The sequence below is a fragment of the Hipposideros armiger genome, unplaced genomic scaffold (assembly GCF_001890085.2).
Source record: "Hipposideros armiger isolate ML-2016 unplaced genomic scaffold, ASM189008v1 scaffold_350, whole genome shotgun sequence".
Lineage (NCBI taxonomy): Eukaryota > Metazoa > Chordata > Mammalia > Chiroptera > Hipposideridae > Hipposideros > Hipposideros armiger.
In genome coordinates, this window is record NW_017731700.1 from 891,080 (window position 1) to 914,483 (window position 23,404).

General features: G+C 39.2%; 1 protein-coding gene across 1 annotated transcript; it reads right to left on the reverse strand.

Annotated features, from left to right (window-relative positions):
- Window positions 1-8,756: 8,756 nt before the first annotated feature.
- Window positions 8,757-9,589, reverse strand: LOC109392836 (mediator of RNA polymerase II transcription subunit 4). Its single transcript, XM_019661498.1, has one exon. It carries the CDS (start codon window positions 9,567-9,569, stop codon window positions 8,757-8,759), a length of 813 nt encoding a protein of 270 aa, XP_019517043.1. The 5' UTR covers window positions 9,570-9,589.
- Window positions 9,590-23,404: the final 13,815 nt, after the last annotated feature.

The following is a 23,404-nucleotide window of genomic DNA, read 5'->3' on the forward strand; positions in this document are numbered from 1 at the left end:
AATCACTGAAGGAAGAAAGAATGCAGGGCACTTTTGGACAAAGACAAAAACATTGTCATTACTATTAATTTTTTTTCATTTTTACCCTATCTTGTTGCCCAGTAATAATCAATTGTTACAGAAAGAGACTTTATCTATGTCATATTGAATACATAGAGCAGATAGAAGAAACAGAAGAGTCTTTAGAACTAATGCAGCTCCAGTGAAAAATTTTTTTGTTTTTTGTGTTTGTTTGTTTTTGTTTTGTTGTTGTTTTTTAAATGTGTAAAGAATTATTTTTCTTCCACAAGTGGCTTTGACCTGTAGTCATACAGGATTGTACATATAATTTTTAAAAAGAGGTGAAAATGGACTTGTATTTTTTTCTCTGTTTGGTGTTTTGAGTGGGCTTAAAGCCACTTTTCTGTTACTTTAAGATACAAGACAAACAAAGAAACAAAAACTCATAGACACAGACAACAGTTCAGTGGTTATCAGCGGTTAAGCGGGAAAGCAGGTGATAGAAGAGGGTAAAAGGGATCAAATATATGGTGATGGAAGGAGAACTGACTCTGGGTGGTGAGCACACAATGTGATATACAGGTGATGTATTATTAGAAATGTACACTTGAAACTTATGTAATTTTACTAACCAATGACACCCCAATAAATTTAATTTAAAAAGATTCTAATATCAATAGAAATTGCCAGTAAAGTTGTTTCATTTTTCCTGTTAAGATTTATAACCTTTTTACTTTTTTTACCTGTATTAGATCAGAATTTCATTCTGCATTCCTTTTAGTTGGGGAACTTCATAGTTTTTTGAAATAGTCAATTTTTAGTTTTTTTATTATACATTAAAATTCCATTTCCTACTTTTTCTGCCTGCATGTTGCATATTGCTTAAAAATAATCTCTAGTTTCAATCTATGTAAGTTTCACTTAGAAACATATACATTTATATTTTGTTTCTTAAATTTTCTACTGTAGGTGATGTTGTTTTCAGAAATGAAGAGACTAAGTAAATAAGAATACATGAATAACTAATATTCAAAATATTTAAACCATTGTGATAGTATACATTCCAAATGGTAATATCTTGCAATGGCCCACAGATTTAATGGATAAAGTTATATTGTAGGTTTTCCTGTACCCATGAATCTTCAAAGAGAATGAGTTTGGCCACCTTTTGGGCTTGATTTGGTTACTTCAACATTTCTCCAGGAATGAAGTATTCAGCACAGTGATCCAGTATTTTTATTTTTGCATGGGCTAGTAGTACCTATGTTGTGTTCCTGGTTATAATCAAATTAAAACTCTGTGTTTGGGTAACTATACATAATAATGTGGCATAATACATATTGAGGCCACCAGTGCAGTTAAAAGGCCCTCACAGTCGTTTTCTATACTACATGAAAGTAGCCTTTAAGGCTTGATTCTCCAATAAAGCTACCAGAAGAGGTTAATATTTTTACAGTAATGTGTAATCTCCTTTTCAGAAAATATTTTTATGGAAGGTATAATATGTAAAAGTTAGTATGCTTTGCCTATCAACTGCATTAACGTGCCACAGGCTCAGACTGTTTTTCTGAAAAGGATGTCACAAGGATGACACTTTTTTCTCAAGATAAGTTTGATACTTTCAATGCTTGTTAAGAAAGTACAATATTGGAAATTAAAAGTGGACAACTGATAATTGAGGAGTTTTCAATTAGTTTTTATGTATATTACTGGATTACTAGTACAACTTGCACATTTTACAATTACATGCAGCTTCATTTTCAAATGAATCCTTAAAACAAGGTAAATATGTAACTTTGCAGTATTTATTTTAAAGCCATGAATTATGGTAATTTTCAAGGTATTAATGAAGAGTTTAACATTTTATCAGTTTGAGCACTTTCTTACTCTATTATCTGTGTGTATATAGTTATCATGTTGTATACTTAACTATCTAAAAACTAGCAAATTGAAGAAGCCTACTTTGAGGAAAATTCTAATTTATTTAAAAATAATTAAGAAGATTTCCTGCAAAAAAACAACCAAAAATCATTTCCAATTCAGAATACTGTTTTTTTAACTTAAAGAAGATTTGCCTTTTTATTTTGTCAATGGTTTATTTTGCTGTGCAGAAGCTTTGTAGTTTGATATACTCCCATTCACTTATTTTAGCTTTTGCTTCCCTTGCTTTTGAGTTCAAATTCATAAAATTCTCTTTGAACCCAAGATCCATAAGTTTAGCACCTATGTTTTCTTCTATGTACTTTATTACTTCAGGTGTTAGGTTTAGGTCTTGATCCATTGGAATGGGAGAAAATATTTGCAAACAACACCTCTGGTAAGGGGTTAATATCCAAAATATATAAGGAACTCATACAACTCAACAACAACAACAACAAAAACTCAATCAAAAAAAGGGCAGAGGACCTAAACAGACATTTCTCCAAAAAGGACATACAGATGGCCAACAGACATATGAAAAGATGCTCAAAGTCACTAATCATCAGAATATTTCCAATAAAAAACACAATGAGATATCATCTCACACCAGTTAGAATGGCTGTCATCAACAAGACAAATAATAACAAATGTTGGAGAGGCTGTGGGGGAAAAGAAACTCTCATACAGTGTCGGTGGGAATGCAGATTTGTGTAACTGCTATGGAAGGCAGTGTGAAGGTTCCTCAAAAAATTAAGAATAGAATTACCATATGACCCAGCAATCCCTCTCCTGGGTATATATACAAAAAATCTGAAAACGTTTATCCATAAATATATATGTGCTCTGACATTCATTTTGGCTTTATTTACAATGGCCAAGACATGGAAACAACAAAAGTGTCCTTTTACAGATGATTCGATAAATAAGATGTGGTATACATATACAATGGAATACTACTCTGCCATAAGTAAAGATGAAATACTGCCATTTGTGACACCCTGGATGGATCTTGAGATTATTATACTAAGCGAAATAAATCAGACAGAAAAAGTCAAGAACCATATGGTTTCACTGATTTGTGAGATATAAAACTGAAAGCAGCAAAGAAACAAGATAAACAAATGAAGAAACAAAAACTCATAGACACAGAAAATAGTTTTGTGGTTACCAGAGGGGAAGGGGGAAGGGGAGGTGGTAGATGAGTGTAAATGGGATCAAATATATGGTGATGTAAGGGTAACTGACTCTGGGTGGTGAACACACAATGCGATATATAGATGATGTATTACAGAATTGTACACTTCATACCTATGTAATTTTACTAACTACTGTCACCCCAATAAATTTTAATACTAAAAAAAGAATCAAGAATGGTATTTTGCTTGCAGGAAATAACATTACAAATTTATTTTTTAAAAAGTCATTGAAATGTATTTATTGTTAGAACATCTAGTCTATTTACACTGTTTGTCTTCTGTCATTCTGGAAATAAAGTGTACATTTTTAAAAAGAGTAACTCTCTGTGAGAGTGACCAGATATTAGATGTAACAAACAATTACATCAAATTAGCCATTATAAGAATGTTCAGTATGTTCAAAGAGCTAAAGGAACCACTATTAAAGACGTACAGGAAGGTATGGTGACAATGTCTCATCAAAAAGATAGTATCGAGCCAGCCAAGTGGCTCAGTTGGTTAAGAGTTTGCTTAAGAGTGCAAGCTCTAAGCAACAGGGCCGCTGGTTCCATTCCCACATGGGCCAGTTAGCTGCGCCCAAGCTGAGCTGCCAAAAAGTGGCAGGATGGCTCAGCTGGTGAGAGCACATGCTCCTAACAACAAGACTGCCTGTTCGATGGTGGGCTCCGCCCACCCGCAATTAAGACTGCACTCTGCAACTTGAGCTGAGCTGCCACCCCGATGACTCAAAGGATAGAGCATGCACTCTTAAAATTTAAAAAAAAGATAGTATCAATGAAGATATATAAATTATCAAAAAGAACCAAATGGAAATACTGGAGTGGAAAAATGTAATAACTGAAATGAAAAATTCATTAGAAGTGTTACACAATAAATTTTTAAAAATCAGAATACAAAATTAGGAAACTTGAAAATAGATTGATCAAATAACATAGAGAAAAAGAATAAACACAAGTGAATAGAATCTCAGAGAAATGTGGAGCAGCATAATTGCACCAATATGCACGTAATGTGAGTGCTAGAAGGAAGGGAGTGTGGAAATGAAAAGAAAATGTATTTTAAAATATAATAGTTGAAAACTTCCCAAATTTCATGAAAAAATAATGCAATTATCCAGGAAGGTCGACTCTTCAAAGTAGAATAAATACAAAAAGATACCAAACAGATACATTGTATTAAAAATGGTGAAATCCAAAATCCAGCAGAAAATCTTCAAATCAACAAGAAAAAAGGACTTGTCACTTACAAGGATCCCAGTAATAATAACAAATGACTTCCCATCAAAACAATGGAGGCTGAAACTGTGAGATAAAGTGATCACAGACAAAATCTGTCAACCAAGATTCCTATATCAAGCAAAGTGATCTTTCAAAAATGCAGGTCAAATAAACACATTCCAGAAAAACAAAATCTTAAATGATTTGTTCCTAGCGCACATGCCATACAAGAACTACTAAAGGAAGTTCTTCCAGCTGACAATGGTTGACCCCATATGGTAATCTCAATACACACACACACACACACACACACACACACAGCAACAGTGAGAATAACTATGTAATTATAAAAGACTGCATACATGCATATTTATTTTCTTAACTGATTTAAAAAGCAATCGTATAAACCAATATGTCCATAATATACTGTTGGGAGTATAACATAAAAATGTAATATAGGAGCCAGCCGAGTAGTGCGTTGGTTAGGAGTTGACTTGGGAGGCCGGCTCTGAACAGCAGGGTCCTGGTTCAGATCCCACATTGAGGGCCAGTGACACAGTGCCCTTTACAGCTAAGATGGTGAACAACAGCTCGACCTGGAGCTGGGCTGCTGTGAGTCGCCTGCGATGGCGTAGACTGCAGTGGAGCTGGCCGGCAGCTGGCGTGCACTTTCGTGGGCTGCTGTGAGCTGCTATGAGCCACCGTGAGTGGCCGTCCAATGGCCGGCAAGTGACTGCCTCATAACACCAACATGGGCCAGTGAAGCGACGTCCTTCACAACTAGACTGAAGAACAAAAAGGACAGCAACTTGTTTGTTCCCCTTCCTCCAGTTCCCCAGCACTGTTCCCCTTCCCCAATTCCCCAATAAAAATCTTTTTTAAAAATGTAATATACTGTGTAATAACAACACAAGGAGATGGGTGGGAGCAGAGCTGCATTGAGCTAAGAAAATTATTCCAGGTGGTACCTTGAGTTCACAGGCACAAATTAAGATAACAAGGTATGAAAATTAAGAAAGTTAATATAACAATAGCAATAAATATATACGAGGTGACCATTAAGTTTGTAAACTTGTTGCAATGATGTTGCTACCCTTTTTTTATATCAGAGCGATTATTCATTATGAATTTGTACCAACTGGACACACAGTTAGCCAAGTTTACTATTAGAAGTGTTCAAAAGGCTGCCTGAAAAAGTTAGACGACCTGAACTTTTCACCAACAATTCATGGCTCTTGCATCACAACAATTCACCAGCTCACACGGCACTGTCTGTGAGGGAGTTTTTAGCCAGTAAACAAATAACTGTATTGGAACACCCTCCCTACTCACCTGATCTGGCCCCCAATGATTTCTTTCTTTACTGGAAGATAAAGAAAATATTGAAAGGAAGACATTTTTATGACATTCAGGACATCAAATGTAATACGACGAGAGCTCTGATGGCCATTCCAGAAAGAGCTCCAAAATTGCTTTGAAGGGTATACTAGGTGCTGGCATCAGTGCATAGCTTCCCAAGGCGAGTACTTCGAAGGTGACTGTAGTGATATTCAGCAATGAGGTATGTAGCAATTTTTGTAGGATGAGTTCACAAATTTAATTGTCTAACCTTGTGCTTGTTCTCCTTTCTTCTCTCAGATTCTTTAAGAGACATAAAATTATATAAAGTAATAATTTTCACAATGTATTCTTGGTTTGTAACCTTCATGATTTAACACATATAACAAAATCACAAAATGGGGTAAAGGGAGTCTGGCTATATAGAAGTAACATTTCTATATCTGACTGGAAATAAGTTAGTATAAATCTGAAGTTGATTTTGGAAAAGCTAAGGTGTATATGCTATCCCTAGAGCAACCATTAAAAAATTTTAAAAATATAATGAAAATGAGGAATCTAGCTCCTGATTAAGAACTTACTTTTTTAGGCCTGATCATAGGCAACTGCAAAGGTTTTACCTGGCAGATCTCACCAAAGAACGCTGCTTACCCCACACCAGACTTATACAACCAATGCATTGAAGTAGCTGAAAGAAGTTGCTGTGAAGGAAATCAGGCTCCCCTGGCGTACTCTTACACATCATTCTATTCCTAGCCCAGCTGCTTCCATTTGGAGGCCTCTTTATCAGGTGCCTTTTGCAGAGGCCTTCCTCAGATGCCTCTGCTGAAATCTTCTTGGGGCGGGGGGTGGTAGATGATGAAGAGGGAAGGAACCTTGAAGACACTTTTTTCTCCTTTCTGAATCAGCATTTCTTACACACTTAGCCCTTTCCCTTTTAATCTTCCCAAGCTCCTGTGTCGATAAAACTGCAGGAGCATTTTCTTCAGGGCTCCTTCTATCTACAGTAAGATAATCCTCATATCTGTGTTCATCCATCTTAACGTATACTGGTACTGGTCCATGGACAAAAATGTAATAGAGGGGAGTCAGCACTTTCTCTAGTTTATGCTTATCTTATTGCAGTAAGTCATTTAAAGCTTGAGTGTTACTTTCATGTTGGCTTGTTGTCTTAAGCAGCTACTCTGACACCTGGTAGATCAGCTTTTGCTCTAGCTCAACTGGCTCCTGACAAATTGGTATAGTGAGCCAGGCAGTCAGTTAATCACAATGACATTCTGGAAATGCAAAAAAATTTGAAGATCCCACACTGTACCTTTGAGAGGTATTAGTGGTGTCTACAGAGAATATTATAAGGGTGCTAGCTGATTATTTGTGAGTCTGAATGTCCTATGGGGCACTTTGCCAGCCATGCATATGAGTCTTGGGGAGTGCTAGAGGAAGCCATGGGGCATTTTTAGAAGTTGTTAGCAGATTTTTTACGTAAACTTTTCAGTTGTGAGGGGAGTATCTGGTCCTCTTTTGTCCCTGATTCCCTAGCTGATCTTGTGTGGCAAGTAAGACAAGTGATCCAACAGAGGGATTCAAAGCGGTACCCGAGCCACTGCTTAGGGCTCTCCAACAATGGGACCAGATATGGGGGTGGGGGGGGGTTGCAAGCTGAGTGACTCTAAGTATGTCCCTGGTGCCAATAAACACCCTGCAGTCAGCAAGTTGCTGAAGTTGTAAGAGAAAAATAAAAGTGTAGCACCCTGCAAGATTGTTTTGCCCAGCAGCCCTGAAAAGACCTCAGAAACTTAATTAGATCCCCCCAGAAGTAATCTGGCTGAAGTTAATAAAAAGAGAGCGACAAGGCGTGGGGTGTATTACCACGAAACCCCTCCTTCAGAGTGCCCTTACAGCGACCGTTACCAGGATAACAAAATGCAAACAGCAGCATCAACAGCAGCTGCAGCCTTCTGGTTTCCACCCGCTCCAGGGAAGCATAGGCTCAGCGTGAACAGGCCCACCCTGCATGCCCCTGGGAGTCCCAGCCAGGAAACAGCTGTCCACCTCAGTCAGCTGCTTCTCCCACTCTTGACTCCTCCCTCTCCCTCTCCAGAAAACTCGTGGCCAAATCCGGGCAGGGGCCCTGCTGGAATCTACAGATTGGCAGCCCCTGCCACTAACAGGTGTCCTGTTCCTTCTACCTCATCCCTGTGGGTATAAGGATAAATAAAAAAACTCAGAAGATTTTGTCTAGGCCTCTCAGCATTCTTTTTTTTCCTTTTGTGAAACAATTTTAAGTGATGTGTAATTGACATTATATTACTTTCAGGTGTACAACATAATAATTCAATATTTGTGTATATTATGAAACAATCACCGCAATAAATCTTGTTAACATCTGTCACCTTAACTTAATTTTTTCTTATGATGAGACATTTTAATATTTATTTTCTTATCAACTTTCAAATATGCAATACAATGTGATTAACTATCATTGCCATGCTTTACATTACATCCCCAGGACTTACTTGTTTTATAACTGGAACGCTGTACCTTTAGATCCTCTTTTTTTTTTTTTTTACAAACAAAAGTTATTTATTTACAAAAATTACAATAACTACAAATATTACAAATTGAGACAATTTCTCCTGTTCTTGTGACAAAAGCTAACAACCTTTACTTTCAATGAGGTTTTGTTATTTTGATATGACACACATTCAGTGATCCGCTGCCTTTTTTTTTTGTCTTTCTAAATAATTCCAGGAGGCCTATTAGTGTACATGGGTCCTTTCCCTCAAATCTTACTTCCAGAACTGCAATGTACAAGTCCAGCACAACTGCATTAGAACACGGTCAGATGGCACTGAATTGAATAATCTGTTTTTTCTAACACCAACATTTGATTATTCTCTAAATATTCACCAAGTGGTTTAGAACTGAAATCATGATTTTTGGCTTTATACAGGAAGTCCACTATGATTTTTAATAGGCCGCACAATCCACTATAGCCAATTGACTATTTTTACAGGTTTGTTATTGTTTAAGAAACAGGATTCTACAGTATTCGATTCTGTATGCTTTTGCCTCATAAGTTTTTTTAATCAGACTCACTACTGCTACTCGAGGAGTCTGTTGACATAACCTCTACATCATCTTCATTTTCTTTATTATGCCCCGGAGGTTCCAACAAAAAGTCATTACTGTGGTTTGGTGGTAACATATTCATTGCCATGTCATTTGACTGCCAGGGATACTGTGGAGCGAGGACATCTGGCAATCTGCCTGCTGCAAGTGCATCCCCAGGTAAATGACCATTCACACCATTGGTGGAAGGATTGTTCATCTGACCCAATAATCCACTTCTCATCTCTAAATCAGTTGGGTAAGGTCTCCGTGGGTCCCCTGGAACCCAGGTCAGCGGGGCACACACAGCATTACTAGCACTAATCCTGTGTGCATACTTAATTATTTCTTCAGAGGAGATGGCACCTTTTCTTGCTTTCTCTATTGATTTCAGTTTTTCTTTTGCTTGGTAAACAGCTGTTGCCAGTATTTGTTCTGCTTCCTTTAACTGTTTTTGCAGTTGCTGAATATCACTGTCTCTCTTCTCTACTTCTTTCTCTAAAACTTGCATTTCATGATGGATTTTTCCCTGATTAAGTGCCAATTTCATTAGTTCTTGAAATTCCCCATCTCTGTGAATTAACAACTCCAGAACCTGGTTTTCCTCCTCAGCCTGTAACAACTTTTGGTTTCTCGAAATTGCCAGCATTTCTATAAGTTCCCTCGACAAGACCTCCAGATCTTCCAGCGCAGACAGCAGTCGCTCTCGCGTGCTGTTACTGCCCGCCGTTCCCGAGCTACCGCCCGGCCGATCCTTCTCCTTCTCGCCGCTGGAAGACGCCGCCATGCTCCTCACGGGACCGCAGCCGGCGCCTGCCCCTTTAGATCCTCTTTACCCGTTTCTCTCACCATCCACACGCTGCCACTGGCAACCACTCATCCGTTCTCTGTACCGATGAGCTTCTTTTTTTTGTTTTACTTCGTTTGGTTTTATTTTTATATTCCACATATAACTGAGATCGAACAATATTTGTCTTTCTCTACCTTTTTTATCATTTAGTATAATCAGCTCAAAATCCATCCATGTTGTTGCAAATGACAAGATTTCATGATTTCATTCTTTTTTTATGGCTGAATAATACTATGCTGTATGTATATATTATATGTACATATATCATATTTCTTTATACTTAAGTTGTTTCCATTATCTTGAGTATTAAAAATAATGCTGTAATTAACATGGGGCTGTATGTGTCTCTTTTTGTGTTGGTGTTTTCATTTTGTTTGGATAAATACCCAGAAGAGGAATTGCTAGATGATATGGTGGTTTTATTTTTAATTTTTTGAGGAACTGCCACAATGTTTTCCATAGTAGCTGCACTATTTACACTCCTAACAACAGTGCACAACAGTTCCATTTCTCCACATCATCGCCAACATTTGTTATTTCTACAAAAAAACAGCAGCAAATATATAAAGTATCCAAATATATACATTTCTGTGGGCCCACAAGTAATCCCTGCAGGCTCCCAGACCCAGGCGATCTGGAGGTGTCCCTTAGGTGGCAGTTGCAATATTTGGGGCCCCAGACAAGTGTATAAGCTCTTTTCTGAGAGATACTGGCTGTAGCAAAGAAGAAGGAGATCATAAAGATAATATCCACTGGCCTTTGTTCCCTGAAATCACTTCTTAGACCACTAAATGTGTGTCAAGCCAGAAATCTGCCCCTCAGGCCAAAGTTCCTGGACAAGCAAATAGGCCTCTTTCTCAGAAAGACTGGGGTGTGTTTCAGTCTGCTGACTGTACAATGTCTTGGGGCTGGTATGATGTCAAGAACTGTCACTCTGATTGTTACAGTCCTGTGGGACCCAGGAATGCAAGCGCCTCTGGCCTCTAGAGCCAGGGGATCAGGAAGTATCTCCTGGGCGATACCTGCAAAAATCAGGTAACCAGAGGTGTGTAAAAGCATTTTTCTGTGAGCTCCTGGTGCCCTGGAGTATGGCAGAGGGAGAGCGTGAAGATGGTGCCCACTGGCTCTAGTGAGGCAGAGGGGAAGCACAAAGATGATGCCCATTGGAAAAGAAAGAAAAGGATGCTGCTTGCTGGCTAGAAAAAGGCAGAAGGAGAACATGAAGAGGACACCCAAAGTGTGTTCCTGCAGGCTCATAGATGTGTGTAAAATTTGATGCCTATCCCTCAGGCCAACGTTTTAACATACACAAATAAGCAGCTTTCACTTACAGTCTGAGTGCATTCAGCTGCCTCTGAGCTGGGTCCTGGGTGGGTAAGACTGAGTGTGCAAGCTTTTTAAAAGCTGTTTCTCAGACTGCTAGAGTCTTGTGGGTCTCGTGGGCATGAGCCCCATTAATTTTCAAAGCTAGATGTTTTGGGGGCTTGTCTCTTAGGTGCAGGTTCTAAAAGTTGGGGTGCTTAATGTGGGGTGCAAACCCCTCACTCCTCAGGTTGAAGTTCTGGGTTTTAAGTTCCCTCCTAATTGTAGGTTGCTGTGCAGGTGGTGGAGTTTATGGCAAGGTTGGATCTCAGACTCTTCTACCCTCTTTGATGTGGTCTCCTCATTTGCCAGATGTATAGTCATTGCTCAGCCAGCCATTAGTTTTCTTTCAGAGGAAAGAAATTCTGCCCTCCTGAACCAGAACCTGACCTCTCAGCTTTCAAAAACAAATAAGACTAAGGGTTAAGCCAATATCCCTCTATCCCCAGGGGGGCCGGAGTTCCTATGCTCTAGTTAAAATTCAATAGAGAAGTGAAAAAAATTAAACTCCTTCTCTTTGTACATATCATTTCATAGGTGACTGTGATACCCACAACCCCTGGAACTGAGATGAGGGAAAAGTAGTTTGGAGTCTAAAGCCACCACCATGAAGACCTTTGCCCAAGCTGGACTATAGATGGATCCTTTGGAGCGCCTACCAATCTCTATTTTATGGCCTCCATTAATGAATGTGTAATTGATATTGATGCATTGTCTATGTACACCTGTGCTAGCCTTTGTCTTCAATCTCTGATGGGAATTGCTGCAGTTAGGGCCATTTTAGTGAGACATGTGGAAAACCATAAATCTGTGTGACTCGGGGGTTATAGCTAATGGCCTGGGTATTTGATCCAGCCATTGGCAAGTTTCAGATTGACATATAAAACAAGCCCCCTTGTGGAAGAGAGACATTTAAATCAGAATCACTTCTGCTCCTAATAAGATTTTTGTTGCTCATGGTGATACCAGAAAGGTCCCTAACACTGATGAGGGAAGACATAGTCAATGAGCAGACTGTGCTTGTCAGCTAAATGCTGAGACCAAAGTGTCCTGGATCTAGAGCAAATAAATGTGTGATAGATCATCTCCTGAATCTACAAGAGGATGGCCCATAGAAATTCAAAATAATTCAATATAATCTTAGACTTGGTCTACACACATGGACTGCCACTGCCATCAGAAAATACTAAAGCAGCATGGCAATGCTATTCCACCTGCCAATCCCTGGCCAAGAATAAAAATTCTGTCCAGGAGCAATTCCCCAAGCCAGTGAGCCAGGACATTCTTCATAGGTTAGTCACATTGAGTCTGTGGTCCCACCTAGAGGGTTTCACTTGATCCTGACAGCTGTTGACACTTTGGCATTTGACCTAGCCATTCCTGTGTATTCCACTGACTTGGTCCAATTATCCATGACCTACAAAACCACATTTATTTCCAGTTCAGGTTTTCTTAACACATTGCATCTAATAAGGGCTACTAATTTGTGATCCTAAATACACAACAGTGGACCCAATCATGGGGTATATAATAAAATCCTCACGCTTCATATCACCCCCAAGCCACCAAAGTGATTGGACAATTCAAAGGACAATTAAAGGATGGGCTTAAGAACCTGATCAGATAGGACAAGTTAATCCCAGTTTGGACTACATATCTCTGGTTCGTAGTCTGGGGTATCAACACAGCAATTCCACAAAGGGGCACTTGCCATTTGTGCTATGTTTCATCAGTCCGTCTGCACCCTTCCTTCAATTGTATACCCTTCTTTTACAGTATTCACAATTCATCTTCTGTAGTAGGCCCTAAAAGTTCCTTCTATATCCTCTTACCCTTTCTGAAAGACCAACATAGATGAGATATCAATATAGCTATTAAACATTTACTGGTTTATTATAAAGGACACAACTCAGGAATACTGAAGTAGAAAGATACATAGGTCAAGGAATGGGGTAGTTTCACAAAACTTTTATGCCCTCTGTAGGTATGCCACCTTCCCAGAACTTCGATGTACCAACCTAGAAGCTTCCCACATCCTATTATTTGGGGGTTTTTAATGGAGATTTAACTATGCAGGCTTGATTGATCAAATCATTGACCATTGGTAATTGAAGTCAATCTCTAATGTCTCTCCCCTCCCTAAAGATCAGTGTGTGGTACTGAAATTTCCAACCTTCTAATCATGGCTTGGTTTCTAGAGATGAGACCCAATTCTAAAGCTATCTAAAGTTTAGCCAAGAGTCACCTCATTAACATAAACTCAAATATGGATGAAAGGAACTTGTTATGAATACAAAAAAAAAACTTCTATCACTTCTGTCACTCAGGAAATTCCAAGAGTTTTAGGAGCTCTGTGCCAGGGACTGGAAATAAGACCAAATATGTATTTCCTGTTATACCACACTTGTGCAACTTTCTTGTTTCTTTAGGACTTGCTCAAGTAAAAACTTCCACTTCCCAGCTATATTGTCATTTGTTAATGAAATGCTGCTGTTTACCCCCAATTTTATGGTAGAATGGGTTAAGCAGCATTCAGTTCATCATGGGAATTCAGATCACATGAGTGTTTGGTGGCTCATGCTCAAACATTGTTTGTTCTAGAGTTCAGGATCAAACAAGAAGTTGCTCTTAAAAGTACAGTGATGAAGGACAACCTCTCAGTGGGCAGGATTTCAAGCAGTGCACAAGATTTCTCATTTTACCTGGAAAGAAATATAAACAGAGATTTGCATGTACCCTAATTCGTGAACATTGGTTAATGGTTTGCTTGGATGATTGGGGACATGTAAAGAGCATGATTAGAAAACAGATACTAAGGAGATCTAGGGAAGAAATATGTGTGTAACTCTTTGCAAATGGTCATGGAACATGAAAATATTTGTGTCCCACATGAAAGCTCACCAAAAATCAAGAACAGCAGAGCAGAAGTTTAACAATCAGGTGGATAAAATGATGTGTTGTGTGGATGTTAGTCACTTGCTTTTCCCAGATATTCCTGTCCAACCCTGATTAGTTCACAAAGAAAGTGGCCATGCCATCTGGGACAAAGTTAATGCATGGGCTTAGAAACATGAACCTCTTATCACCAAGAGTAATACAGCTACAGCTACATCAGTTAGCAACAGATGGACTCAAATATGGCCCATTCCTCAGGTGGACTAGCAAGGTACTTAGTTTTAGCTTCATTACATTGGACCACTTCCACCATTGAAGGGGCGTTATTTTGTTCTCGCAGGATTACAGACTGACTCCAAATGTGGCTTTGCCTTCCTTGTCTGCAATGCTTGTGCCAAAACTACAATTTGTGGACTTATAGACTGCCTTATCTACTATCATAATATTAAACATACCATCTCTTCTGACCAAAAAAAAAAATCCCAAACTCATTTCACACCAAACTAAATATGACAGTGGGCTGATATGCATGAAATTCACTGGTCTGGTCGTGTAACCCATCACCTTGAAGCAGCTGGCCTAATAGAGTGGGATGGCCTTTTGGTGATTCAGTTAGAGAGCCAGCTACATGACAACATCTAGTAGGGCAGGACAATGACTTCCCTGATGTGGAATATGCTCTAAATCAGCATCCAAGATATGGTGCTGTTTCTCCCATAGCCTGGATTCACAGGTTTGAAAATCGAGAAGTGAAAATGCATGTGGATACTCTCATTATTCTCCTACTAACCCACTAGCACAATTCTTACTTCCTGTCCCTATGAACTAGGCTCTCCTGGTTCCAATGTCTTAATTTTCAAATGCATGAATGCTCCTACCATGGGGTTAACAATGGTACCATTGAACTTGTAGGTGAGATTACCACCTGGTCACTTTAGGTTACTAATGCACTGAATCAGTAGGAAAGAAGGAGATTAGAGTACTAATTGGGGTGGTAGGTCCTAACTATCAAGAGGAAATTTCATTGCTACACAAAACGGGGGTTTGTAATGCATGAATTTCCCAAGGATGTCTCTTAGTACTCCCATGTACTGTGAGTAAAATCAATGCAAAACTACAGCAATCCATACAAACAAGATTGATAGTGGTCCAGACCTTCCAGGAATGAAGAACTGGGTCACCCCACGAGGCAAAGAACTTTGACCAGCTAAGGGGCTTGGTGAGGACAATGGGAATACAGAATGGGTAAACAAAGAGCATAGTTAAAAATACCAGTTAGGACCACCAGATCAATTGCAAAACTCAGGACTATAACAGTGTTTCTTCCTTATGTTGATATCTATATCTGTGTTTATATTAACCATTTTCTTTTTACCTTATTTCTTCATATTTACATAAGGTATTAAGTTATGTTAATTACAGCTAACTTTCATTTCAGTGTGTATGTTACAGGATGTCAAAGGAGAATTAGGAAAAATGAACATTACCCAAGATGGATAAAAGGGCTTTGTATCTTGTTTTATGAAATGGGTTATTATGTTTTCAGATGGTTACCTTGGGATAATTGCATCATGATATGTGGAAGCATGGCTTTGCTCCTTTCTTTAGTTGGAACTGTGTATGGGTGCGAAGTTGAAAAGGGTTAGACTTTGAAAGCTTTGCACCATATCAACTTGGCTAGGAGAAACTACAATTCCAAGAATTATTTGCATGTTTCCAGTTGAGGTTGGCCACCATAACATTTTGCCTAAGATTTGGAAAGCAGAAATAAAACAGTCGCTATATTTCACTCTTGGAAGAATGATGTAGTCAAGAGCCCTGTTCTGGACCACACAATTTTTTGTGTATCTGAAAATAGGCAATGTCTGACATGGGTACCAATGAGAAAATGAAAAGTTGCAATTTCCATCTTGTTTACATGTTTCAGTTTCCCCAGTTCATATTTATTCTTCCGTTCTGACCAAGTGTCCTGTGAGCTTCGGATCAGTACCAAAAGACAAAGGAACAGCTGAACCAAGATTGTTTTTTACCAGTTCTCACAGTGGGGTAAAGTCAAATCTCTATTATAATTCCCCTTTTCCAAAGAAAAAAAATGTCAAGGACTTACTGAGAGGACAAGAGCTTTTTGAAGGGTCAAAGTGAAAACTCTCATACTCAGTCAGTGTTCTGCTGCCTCTTTTGATATCCACTTAAGTCCTTTCTCTTCTTTTCTTGAGAAAAGCCCACCCACTGTGACCACTCCTGATTCTTTCAGCAACACAGTTTACAGTCAATACATTACATGTAAAGATACTTTAGTTATAGATCCACTTTACATTCATTCTTTTCTCCCAGCCAAACTTTGTGCCTCTTATTTCCTGGGGCTGTGGCATCTCTTTCTCAGTTCCTGGCAACGTTTTTTGAGCAATAGTGGAGGGCGTGTGGTGGAGAGAGCGTAGTCTGGTTCTTTCAGATTGCCTGAATTGGAGCCATTGACTTTCTCTGCTTTTGGTAATTTGAACTTCTATTGTCATGTTGCCACACAGGCTAAGTAGAAAAGAAGCAATCCTGTCTTAAATGCAGATTAGATATCAAGAAATCTTGGTTGGAGGCTTGACTCTGCCACTAATTTATGTCACCTTTGGCAAACCAATTATGTGCTCTAAGTCATTGATTTTCTCTGTGTCTGTTAACTGTCTTACTGCATTCCCTTAAAAATTTAAATCAATGTTTTTTGACGAGGGCATGCTCCCTTGTTGAGGTGGGACCTGAGACAATACTGAATACATTGAAATAGGATTGGAATGAAAAAAGGGATTTACTAGTGATATTTCTCTGAAATGTGATATTTCTTAATTCATTTGCTGTTTCTTTTTCTAAAATATTTTTCAGAGTTACAAAACATTTTGCTTTTCAGAACAAATATGAAAAAATGTTTGACTTATCCATCATTTTAAGATTTTTTTACACTTATTTTCTTGATTTGAGGGTCTAAATGCAACAGAAAGTCTTAGTTTCCTCAGATAATCCTAGGAAGCCTGCCTTTTTAATGTTTTTCCTGGTTGCCTTTGAAAAAGTGTCCCCATATCTGTATTCATTCTTTAGCAGCTTGATGTGAATTGGGCAACATTTATTAAATACCTTCCAAGTCCTGTACTTTACACTTCTTCAATCCTTTGTTCTGACTTAATCCATTTCAACTTTATATGTTCTTTATTAAGCAGCTTTAATAATGTTAACACATACAAAATATTTTCTATCTCTTCTCTTGGAGAGTTTTGCCACTGCTGAGATCTGAGCTATACAATTTTTGTATTGAGATGAGATGTCCCTAAGTGGAAATGGGGGAGAGGTCATTGTTCCTGTGCTATAGGACACACTCATATTGAAACACTACAGTGTTGCTGACAATGGTAGAATAAAATGGACAAGACTTGTGTGGTTTAAAGGGTAATCCAGGACTCTAAAGTCTCAAAGATAAGGGAGATTGTGAGCTGTCAAAAAACAAAGGGCCTTGATCACTCATTGGACCCTGGGCATGTCAATCTTCGCTTCTCAGCAAATGAGCTTACAGATCGTGATGACAGCAGCAGCCCTTTGTTGACATCTCTTAGTTCCATCTTCCATCAGCGTCTATCCATCCTTATCCAATGATATCTCAGGGGCACCCTTGGGGGGGTTTCCTCCGGCCGCCCCTCACCGTTTCTGTTGCAGGGCCTCCACAGGCACTGTCACAGATTGTTGTCCCCACTATGGCCATCACCTTTGCTAACCCCACCGCCTCTCAACAGGCCATGCTGCCAACAGCCTCCCAATCAGCTTGGCGGCTGCCATCTTCACTGCTGTAGTAACTGCAGTCCAATCACTACTCCAGCTGGGGCACTGACTGGCACATCACTCCTGCCATGTCTGCCACAGAGAAGTAAGACCCAGCTGAAGATGACCAGGACAGAGCTGATAATACCGAGGACCACAACCCCAGATTTTTCATGATCCCTGTGGTTACTGCAGAAAGGTTAGATGGATTTGCAGAAATTGCAATATTTTGTAACCTCACAGGTTGTCACAAGAGCCCTTCAGGAGACAGAGAGTTGGCAGCTGGCCACCCATCCCACCGTCAAAGACAGGGATATCCGGCCAGCTGAACAGGAGGAGGACATGGAAGAGGGACCAGAAGAAGGTGACGAGAAAGAGGAGGAGGAAGAGGACTACCATGGCAAGGAATAACAAGAGGATCATGAAGAGGAAGACCACCATAAACAAGTACGGGAGGAGGGCACTGAAGTCGTCATAGAAGCCTGTGAGTTCCGCATGGCAGGGTTCAGTCCCTGGTCTGGAATCTGATCCAATCCCTTATACACCATATGTATTATAATGACTGTATCTTGGTTTGGCCCAAGGCAGGGGATGTGGTGGTCAGGCATAGTTCCAGGAGTGCAAGAACCTGGGAGAGGGAACTATACCTCTGGTGGGTGAGTGCCGGGTAGAGGGAACCGCCCCCCCCTCCCCCTGACACACACACACACACACACACACACACACACACACACTGCCCAAGGAACCTACAGAGAGGGCTGTATGCCAGGAGGCAGAGGAACCAAAAGAGGCTAAGATCCAGGAGGGCAAGTTTCTGACTGATGCAGATGTATACTCTGAGGTCAGGGCTTGTGCAACCAAGGGGACTGAAGCTGGCAAAAGACATTTAAGTCCTCAGGCCCGTGCAGCCCCTGTTGAGCCATCCGGCTAAAAGGCAGTCAGTGCTTGGTGCTTGCTATTAGTGGTTAAACAGTGCATCAAAGCTTTCAAAATACTCAGGCAGAATATGCACAAGTAGAAGCCCAATTATATAATGACCTTTATGATCTTGAGCAAAAGTATGTTGCTTTCTACCAACCTCTGTTTGATAAGAGATCTGAGATCATCAATGTAATTCGTGAGCCCACAGAAGGTGAATGTCAGTGGGAAGTAGGTGTTCAAGAGGGAGCTTGGGAGGAAATGGAAAGAGAGCCAGGAGGAAAAGGGAAAACCAATGACATACCTCATTTTTGGTTGATGGCTTGTAAAAATGTAAAGATTCTTGGGCCAGCCGAGTGGCACGGTGGTTAAGAGCTGGCTTGGGACGCCAGAGGGCAACGGTTCGGATCCCACATAGGAGGGCCAGTGACACTGTCTTCCACAGCTAAGATGCTGAACAACAGCACAACCTGGAGCTGGGCTGCTGTGAGTCGCCGGCGACGGCGTAGGCTGCAGCCCCTGCTGCAGTGGGTTGCCATGGGCTCCTGTGTGTAGCCAGCAACCAGCGTGAGCAGCCAGCAGCCACCGTGAGCAGCCGTCCAGAAGCCGGCGACTGATCTGCCTCGCTTGGGAAGAGCGCAATGATGGTGCCAACTTGGGCCAGTGAAGCAACGTCCTCCACAACTAGACTGAAGAACAAAAGGACAGCAACTTGTCTGTTCCCCTTACCTCAATTCCCAAGCACTGTTCCCATCCCCCCAATTCCCCAATAAAAATCTTTTTTAAAAAAAGTAAAGATTCTTTATAGCATGAACTGAGAAAATAATGAACTTGTATTAGAGCATTTGAAAGATATAAAAAGTACATTTTCAGAGGTTGGGGAACAAATGACCTTCACTATAGAATTTGTCTTTAAGTAAAATGAATACTTTTTTAATGTTCTGATGAAAACATACTGAATGTGATCAGACTCAGGTGATCCCTTCTTCTCAAAAGAGCAAAAAATAATCAGCATCACAAGGTATGAGATCTACTTTAAAGACAGGAAAAACATCACCATGAAAACTATTAAACTGCAGAAATTTGAGGGTTGTGAAAGTGGTGTATTAACCACTAGGAAGGTGCCCAGCTACTTCTATCCTCCTGGTAATCCTGAGGGTAGAGTACTGGATGTTGCCACTGATTATGAATTGGGCTATTGTTTCCATGAAGTTCTGGTCCCAAAGTCTGTATTATTTTTCACTAATAAAGCAAATGAACATAAGTATAAAAACTCTGATGATGAAGACGAAGGAGCTGAAGGTGAGTAAGAGTAAGAAAAAGATGAAAATGAAGTAACAGAAGAAAGATCTGGAAAGGATAGGATCCCATAGAGTATAGCTTGGGAGAATCCAAGTTAAATATCACTCAACCATTCCTGTCATACAAGTTATATTCTAACGTTTTCTCAGTGAACTGAATAATAAAAAAAGTTTAAAAATGTATTTTTTTCAAAGCAAACTTGATTTCCAGACCAGACTTCAACATTCATTGCAATACACAGTAATTAAAAACAAATCTGGGGACATATACTTCGTAAGGTTCTCTGTTATAAAATCTATAACAGCATTAAAACCATTTTGAAAAAAAAATATTCATCATCCTCCTGCAAAATACTCTGTAAACATTCCCTTATGTTTCTCATCTAAATATACTTCACATATATGCACATTGTATATGCACAAGTTTATACTGTAATTTTCCCACATATTGTATGAGGAACATTTTATATGTTACTACATGGTTCTTTTTAACTTTTATAAAATTAGTTTCAGGTGTACAAAACAGTGCAATAGTTATACTTTTTACCCTTCACAAAGTGACAACCCCCCTTCCCCAATCCACCACCCCACTCCCCCCCAAAATCATACATATCTATTACAATTCCACTAACTCAACTCCCCACACTATACTCACATCCCGTGACTATATATGTGTGTGTGTATATATATATATATATAAATTATAGTTGACTAAATTTTATTTTTATAAACATGTTTTAGTGTTAATACTATACATATATACTAGATCATACAGAATATAGCATGTTCAGAAGTGTCCTTTTTCACAAGCACACACATTCCTTGAGCTATAACTATAAGAATTCTGCAGGTGTTACATTAATCAGACCTGGTAGGTAAAACCTTATTTGTTTAGAACACAGTTGCTAGAACAAGTAAATAAAGCCACAGATGGGCCTTCATAATTTAGTAGCCACTTAAGTGTGGTCTCTTGTACTAACTAGGACACAATGCCTATGAGGATGTGACTACCTAAAAAATTGTAAAAAGTTAAGAATCCCAAGTAGGACCACATTTAATGATCAATGCGTAAGTATTCATTCAGTTTTAAATTTTTGTATTTCATGTATTAGTCAAAAGAAAATTAGTCATATTAAGATTTTGGTTGTCAATGAATTGTTAATATAACTTATATCTCATCTGTCCTTTCTTTCCCTCTTCTTTTTTTTTCCTTTTATGGATATGAACACTGAGAGTCTGGGAGGTTAAGAGATTATGATTTATGGAAAGAGCATAGGCTTTTAAGGTGGAAAGACTTATTTATATCCCTGAATGGCCCCCCACCACAACCAATAAAAAGCTTTTTTGGTATTTGAAAGTAAGAGATGAGGTTGATGTGATAACATGATTAATGATATCTAACGATCCATGAAGGCCCTGATATCCAAAGGTCTGTGTTACAAGTAGAAAATTGTGTTGTTTTCCCTTGTTGAGACAGCAGATAGACATAGGATTGACTATTCTTAGATTTAGACAATCACTGGTGTATGTTAATTGTATTCAATTGTTAGTGTTCTCTTATTTCTTCCTATAGGTGATGACATAGAAACACATGGATGAAGGAGAAACAATGAATTCATTCTTCACAGATTTGAGATTTTCTGATTTTCAGCAGTCCATGGGAAATTTTCTCAACACTAATTTTGTTCCCAAGTTGATCACCCAAAAAGCAACATGCACTAATAGACTTTTCTCCTACATGTTTCAGATACCATTGACAGCATTCGTTCATGTTAAAAAAAATTAAATTGAAATCAATAAGTTGCAGATTTTTTTCAGGTAAATAACATTGACTCAAACCTATCTTTACATCTTTCATTTTGTTTTGGCCCATCTTACAGTCATTGAAAGGGTTCCCTTTTCAACCATGTTTTAAGTTATTTTATTGCATCCTTCAATTAATTAAAATATAAAGTTATAAACAATTTATGTAAAGAACATTGAAGGTCTAGCGCCTACTGCACTTTCTTGAAAGAACCTGGTGGATGACCTAACTTACCCAGAGACCAGATGGTGCTGGGCTGGTACTCAACTAATGTGGGCCAGTATCATCAGCATCAACTGGGAACTTGTTAGAAATGCAAATTCTGGCCCCTCTCCAGACTCACTACACCAGAAATTCTGGTGGGCCAGCAATCAGTTTTACATGTCCTTCAAGTTATTCTGAAACACACTAAAGTTTGAGAACCAGTGGTTTGAGCTTCATTTATGTGATGAGCAGTCTTAGTCTCTGACTTGAGACTGCTTCAGGTAAATTGAACTGAACAATTAAGGCTGGACTGTGGAAGGGACTAGAATTCTGAGGGGTGGAGACACAGAGAAAGACTTACAGATGCAAAGATTGGGTAGTAGCAGTGGAAAACATGGATAAGGGGAAAAGCTAGTTCCAAAAGTATACAAACTTTGTGATGCTATATATGCAAAGCTTAAAAAATCTTCCAAACAATCACCTTAAATTGATTATGGGTAAATATACATGCACTAAAAGGAATACGTACAAATTATGTATGCACATACAGCATACAGAAAGTCAAGTATGAGAATTATAAACAATGTATATAGGCCAGTGGCAATGTTTTGTAGAGGGAACAAAGACACTTTAATTGGGGAGGGTTACATGGTGAGATTCAACCCTGTAAATGGCCAAGCGCCAGTGTGTTGGGGATAAGGGGTTGTGCACACTCAGAATCCATGCCCCTCACATTGAACTGAACCCCATATATCTAAGGCCCTGAGTTTGCTCCCATGTAGCCCTAAGTCCCAAACCCCAAGAGGGCTGCATGCTCCTCTTCAGTGGGGCTGTGCTTCTGAGAGTTGAGTTCACTGTCAATGTATATACTCCCAGGACTGAGAATTAACCAAGGCATGGTGACTTTATGTAGGGAACAGGAGACAAGTTAGCTACATTATCCACGTATATGCACATAAAGCCCCTTGAGGTGAGGAAGGAGCTCAGTGTCTACAGAGAAGGGGTGGAGGAGAGCCTGGGGTCTGGGGCCTGGAATGAGGACCAAGGGTTTTAGGTGGAGGTTACATTCTCCCTACATTGCTGAAACAGAACTTAGAGTCTAAGTTGACCCCCAATAATCCCCACCTTCTGGTATTCACACTCTTTCATATTTCCCTGCCCTTGAGTTTGATGGGGCCAATGATTCTCTCCTAACTAACAGAATATGGAAATGGTGATGATGTAGATATAGAGATAGAGGTATGTGGATTAGATTATATAGATAGATGATAGATAGATAGATAGATGATAGATAGATAGATAGATAGATAGATAGATAGATAGATAGATAGATAGATTTTTGTGTGGTAATTTGTTATGTAACAACAGAAAATCAATACACTGGACTTAGCACAGGGAAACCCTAGAGACTTGAGGTATCTGGATGTGTGATCTTGAGTATCACTTAACCATTCCTGCTATACACTTGCTACTGACACCTTTGTTTTTAAATT

Bases quoted from the DNA above. Each gene is read 5' to 3' on its own strand.
- LOC109392836 (XM_019661498.1), bottom strand. From the start codon at position 9,569: ATGGCGGCGTCTTCCAGCGGCGAGAAGGAGAAGGATCGGCCGGGCGGT.